Here is a 6000-nt window from a genome sequence, read left to right as displayed (position 1 = left end):
TTCCTTCCCTTATGATTGCTTCCCTTCAGCTAGCCACCCCATTTTCTTTTTGGCTCTTGCGTTGCTGCTTCATATCCACGTTCGCGCTGTGGACAATTGATCAACCCTATCAAAATAATGGATGACTGAGTTTTTTCTTTTCTGTTGCAGACTTAATTCTCTCGTGTGATTTCCCTCTCATACACACCCCTCAGTCTTTGCCGACCGGTCCCGGTACGGTCTCTATGCTTTGTTCCAACAAAGGATGGCGGACATCACAAACAAATGGGTTCGACATCTCAGGACGCAAGACCGACATGATAAGGACAAAGATAGGGACAAGGCAGAGCCTCAGTCCTTTACTTGCGATATCTGCGGCAATGAATCCAAGACGATAGAAGCATGGCGCGAACACGCTCAGGTTGACCCTGAGCACCGTAGCAAGTGGCCAACTCCGCAAGCAGCGGAAGAATACGTTAAAGGGTGAGCTCATCTCCCATCCAACTGGTATGCATCTGCTCACACTTATTCGTATCTTCTCAGTAGTTCCAATAGACCCAACAGTCAGGACTCCAGTAGTAAGAAACGCCGGGCAGACACGAATTTTGGAACCACAGAGGATCAACCTCCTTCAGGGACAACGGCCGATGAGTCCGACAGCCACCGGGATAAGCGTTGCTCACCCCCGCCTGCACCTCCGGCCACCAGTAGTCCGCAGACCAGTGTTAGCCGCAGCCGCGCCCGCAATGACCCCCGGAGCGAGTTCGAGCGGCGGCCCCACAAGAATACTTCAGGTCGGCAGCTATGGTCCGAAGATAATGTCCAGTCAAAGTCAATCAGCCAAGGGCGTGCTGTCTCTTTAAGCTCGCCCCGGCAAGGGCCTCCTTCCAAGTCTAATAGACCCCCTCAACCTACCACGAGACCTTCTCATGCCACAGAGCCTTTTCAACCTGCCACAGGTCCCTTCCAACCTCCAACCGGCGATGATGAGTCCTTGCCAAGAATGATGCGTCAACCAGAGACAAGGCCAATCTCCCAAGACCAGCTCGTCGCGGAGGTTAAGGGTATATATGCCGGACTGGTCATGGTTGAGACCAAATGCATCGAAGTTGATAATGCGCAATCATCCAATACCGATGCCAACTCAAAGCTCAACAATGAACAGTGGCAGGCGTTAATTGCATTGCACCGGACACTACTTCATGAGCATCACGACTTCTTCCTCGCAAGCCAACATCCCTCTGCCAGTCCCGCATTGCGCAGGCTAGCTTCCAAGTATGCTATGCCTGCCCGTATGTGGCGACACGGCATTCATTCGTTCCTTGAGCTCCTGAGACATCGATTGCCAGCGTCTCTCGAGCATATGCTTACGTTCCTGTACCTCGCATATAGCATGATGGCCTTGCTATATGAAACGGTCCCTGCTTTCGAAGATACATGGATTGAGTGCCTCGGTGACCTCGGCCGATATCGCATGGCCATTGAGGATGACGACATTCGTGACCGTGAGGTATGGACTGGTGTAAGTCGCCATTGGTATAGCAAAGCGTCAGACAAGAGCCCTACAACCGGTAGACTATACCATCATCTGGCTATCTTGGCGCGACCCAATGCACTTCAACAGCTATACTACTATACGAAATCGCTGTGTGTCCCTATTCCGTTTTCGAGCGCCCGGGAAAGTATCATGACGTTGTTTGATCCTCTCCTGAACGGCAGCACCACCCGTCTTTCTCCAACCGATGCTTCCTTCGTTCGTGCTCATGGCATTCTATTTTCTGGCAAGTCTAGGGAGCAGCTTCCGGGGTCTATGAAAAGTTTCAATGATGGATTGGATGGCCATATCGCTCGGTCCACCAAGAGATGGTTGGAAGCAGGGTTAGTCGGTATTGACAAGTTTAACGATTTAATGCTAATATCCACAGGTACCACACTGGCATTGCTATGACTTGTTCACTTCTCGGCTATGGTGCCGAGTCCAATGTTCTCATGCGTGCCATATCTAAGAAGCCTGAGGAAACTGACGTTCCCATGGATGGAAGCACGATCCCTGAAAGCACCCCGGACGAGACTTTTAACCTTGCTTTGACCTTTGCCATTGACACAATCGAGATTGTACTTCGTCGATGGGGCGATACCAATACTTGGCCGTTCTTGCATACCATCCTGGTATTCATGAATTACATGACTCAATATCCAGCGGCTATCTCGCATTTGGAAGAGAAATATCCTTGGAAGCTCACTTCTCTGATGCTCAACTCACTACTAGGCTCGCAAGAGCCTGGAAATGAGGTAAAAGGCCAGTTCCACCTATGGCAAGAGGACCAACACCCACGCCCACTGCCAGAAGATTTTGCGTTGCGGGGCTTGCTTCATTCAGAGGACTACTTCCCCAATGACTGGTTCCAGAACGACAAGATTGACGAGGACGAAAAGTACTTTGAATTGCCATCCATGTCGGAAAAACGCAAGGATCGAATTCTATCTCTGGGTTGCAAGATTGCTACTTCAGGCAGCTGGTTGATTTGGAACGAGGACACCTGCAAGTTTACAGTCCCAGACAAATATGACGTTCAACTGGACAACATCCCTGCGTGAGACAGATTTCTGTTTGATGCCATTTGGACCTTCTCAGAATGACCACGTTGCAAGATGCCTGCCAGGGTATTGGGACAAGGGTCATTGCAAGGCTTTCCTACTTACACGGCTCCTGGTAGCCAACAGCGTAGCGTCCGAGCTCTTGAAGGATCTCTTGTCTGTCGCGTGCACTTCCGCGGGTGCACATGTAAATCAAGAACCATGGATACAGTATCGTCAGCATTTTACGTGGTAGAACAAGCCATTCGGGGATCCTTCCGGTCATTCCAACTTTGGCCATATTCTTTCGGACGACTGGGTCGATGATTCCATGGATACCCTTCTGATTCAACAACGGGTGGGTATTGATACTCTGAGCTTCATTGAGAGCTTCTCTTTGTTGAAACCAACATGCTCTTGGATCAAGCTAGATCCTTTGCGAACAGATCACAGAGCATTGCTCAATATTTGGAACCGACACATCTTCAACCGTGGCGGAACGGACTATCCCAATGATGAATTATCACGGATCAGCCCAAGCCACATCAACATGATGCTGCCGCTTCACAAATGGTTATGCAAACTTTCACAAGCAGGTAAAGTGGGATATTGCATCTCCGCGACATGAATACGTTGTAAGCTCGGCTCAGGCGTTCATAGGCTCGCCAGTCGCTATATATTATTTTTCTTGTCTCTTTTTGTACGGTGCCTTCTTGTAAATTTTCAACACCCCTTCGGCCTCAGACTGTCAATGTCATTGGGGCTTGTACATAAACGTTTTTCTTTTGTATGTTTTTGTTTTCGTTGTTTCGAGATCTGTGTCTGGGTGGCTATCTGTGGAATGCTCAGGCGTTGGGGAGTCCTGATGGAAACGAGGGTAAAGTGCATTGTTGATTGTTTAGAAAGATGATGGTGACAAAAGTGTGCACCGGAGGAAGAGGAGAATTGATACCAATAGTTAGTTACCTATACAGAAATAATTGACACATTAAAAATTACAGTACAATGCACTGAGAATGGCATTTCAGACACGAGCGGGAGGGAAGTGGAGTCTCCCGCCCCCGCATCCATTCCAGACACGACACTTGCATTAGGCGTACCGAATTGTCGGGTCACTTGGGGGCCAAAAAAGTGAGACTTGGCCACATTTTCAGGCCTCGTTGGTACCGTAAAGGGTATCCAGAAAATGGCCAGGTCTGAACACAGAAGGTAAAACATGTTTGATTTTTATCAGATGGTTATAATGGCTACAGACACCAAACCAAGTGTCGCATTTTCTATGGAAGCGGGGAAGATGCCGACAAAAAGTCTTGTTTGGTGTTGTCAAATCATCATTGGTCTAGCGCCCGGTGACGAATCGGAAAATAAATGACGTTTGAGCATCTTTATGCATTGATAGCTCTTGACAGGTTGGACGGCATTGGTCAAGTCCAGTTTCAGATAGGTTGGGACGTGTAAGTGGTGTTTATTGGGCTGCTTAGGTGCGATTGGGCATCATAGTAAAGGCGTAATTAGTGCCTGTTATCTACAATTGTTTCTGTGATGGCCAAGGCTCTTTGAAACAATGCTGCCCAACTTATTCCTTGCTAGCCATTTCGGTGAGTAAACGTTTCCCTTGGCATTAATTCTTCTATGTTCTCAGCGAGATGTCGAGATGCTGGTCTCCATTAAGAGAAACTTTGTTGTCTGCGCTAGGTATTGTTCAGGATATGTTAGGCGAGCACCAGACTTTCAGTTGCATTCGGCAGTTGCAAATCATATGTTTAATCTTGGAGGCCTTCAACTCCTGAATGGTTGATCTGGCTTTAGGCTTGCATGTTAAAACCCAATGGGCTCAGTGGTGGCGATGTATCAATGAGAGATTATTCACTGATATTCATGATACCAGAAGACCCGAGGCTTACTTACCATCGAGATAGCATGATGATCAGATGGTTGCAGAAGCAGACACATGTGGTTGTAAGAGAAGAGCTCCGACATAACCCGATTCAGCACAAGAGCTGAAGAAGGAAGGAGGTCGAAAGCTTGTGATATCGTTCAACAAGGAGGCTTAGCTACTAGTCAAAGTGGCATGATAGGATCATAACCTCGTCGACGGTTACGTCCCCCTAGCGAGATGACACCGAGGATCACGATAATGCACATGAAGTTGTATGTAATTACAATCGATCCTCATTGCTCATCTCTTGAGAAACCATACCAAAACGGAAGGTAGTAGCTTAGTTTGACTGTACTGTACAAGATCCTGCAAGCGAGGGATATAGTATAATCGATGAGTAACAGTGAAGGGTGTCGTTGGTGTTTGTGAAGCATTACTGACTTGAGCATGTGATATCAATTCAGCCTTGTATTTGTAGTCATCTCCACTGTGGGAAATGTTGTAGAACTTCTAGAATTTCTAGAAGGCTTCTAAAACCCTTTCTAGAACAATTTTACCGGACGACAGTTGATGCCTGTGATACCTTACAGAACTCCTGCGGTTGCCTTACCCGTAAGATTCGGGACCCGATACCCTGAATATCTACAGATGCGGAATGTCCACAGGTCCGAACGAACAAAGCCGCTTACCCGGTCAAGACCTACGGCTTAATTCCGAGATCCAAGAATTCCGAAAGTCCCGCGTATTTGTTTACGTTCAATTTCAATTACAAAATTGCGTTGACTAATACTCGGCATGGATGATATAAGTGCCCCCAAACATACAAGGAAGGTTAGTTGCCTTGTTGATAACAAATTCTCGCCTGAAAAAGGCAGCCACTATTGCAGCTAGCGACGGGCGGGACAGGCCACGATACCCGCTGGAAACCCATTAACCTGCAGTAGCGAGTGAGCATGTGATTGATCAGCGAATTGAAGTTAAAAATGACTCGTCGTCATTGTGAATTCCAGTTGGGGGTCGAGGCGGTGATGTGGGATCCGCGTAATATTAATGGTGTAAATCGGTCAAATCCTCGTAAAAGGATACCCTGTTCCAAATTTTGTCAAAGCCACCGGATGGCTGTCTACGGTAATCGCGCTTATTTTCTTGCTTTGGCGGTAAGATGTACATGGTGTCTTGGGTGTATCTGAGCAATGACCATGAAGCTGGTCAGAAGTCAACATCCATGTGAATGTTGCTTCATGAGATTGCCATTGAGGCCTTCAAGTGCACATTACCTTTGCAACAAGACTACATAAACAACTGAGTTTGAGGCCACCCAAATATGTGCTGTGGGATCAAATCTAGGGTAGGATTAGTGAAACGTACCTGAGGAATCCAATCAGTGGGTTGTATCCGAGACTTGAGGCCTTAGATAATAAGCTTCAGCCTTCTCGGGCCGTCTTTCGATGGGGAAAAAGGCGCCCGCATAGCACCTTGATAGATGCAGGATCAATGTTCTGCAGGTCTCGATGTTGTATGTCTATGTCACGCGGGACGTCCCGGGACTGAATGACTAGTATGGC

At 47.6% G+C, this 6000-nt stretch overlaps 1 protein-coding gene across 1 annotated transcript; it reads left to right on the top strand.

The window, feature by feature from the left end:
- On the top strand, positions 1-2732 carry B0J16DRAFT_30458 (uncharacterized protein). Its single transcript, XM_046124730.1, has 3 exons — positions 1-462; positions 523-1857; positions 1905-2732. The coding sequence occupies exons 1-3, from the start codon at positions 245-247 to the stop codon at positions 2575-2577; spliced, it is 2226 nt and encodes a 741-aa protein (XP_045989566.1). The 5' UTR covers positions 1-244; the 3' UTR covers positions 2578-2732.
- Positions 2733-6000: the final 3268 nt, after the last annotated feature.

Source organism: Fusarium flagelliforme (assembly GCF_020744385.1).
Source record: "Fusarium flagelliforme strain FIESC 12 MPI-CAGE-AA-0113 chromosome Unknown B0J16scaffold_1, whole genome shotgun sequence".
In the NCBI taxonomy this organism is placed as follows: Eukaryota; Fungi; Ascomycota; class Sordariomycetes; order Hypocreales; family Nectriaceae; genus Fusarium; species Fusarium flagelliforme.
This window is presented reverse-complemented; position numbering and strand designations above follow the sequence as displayed.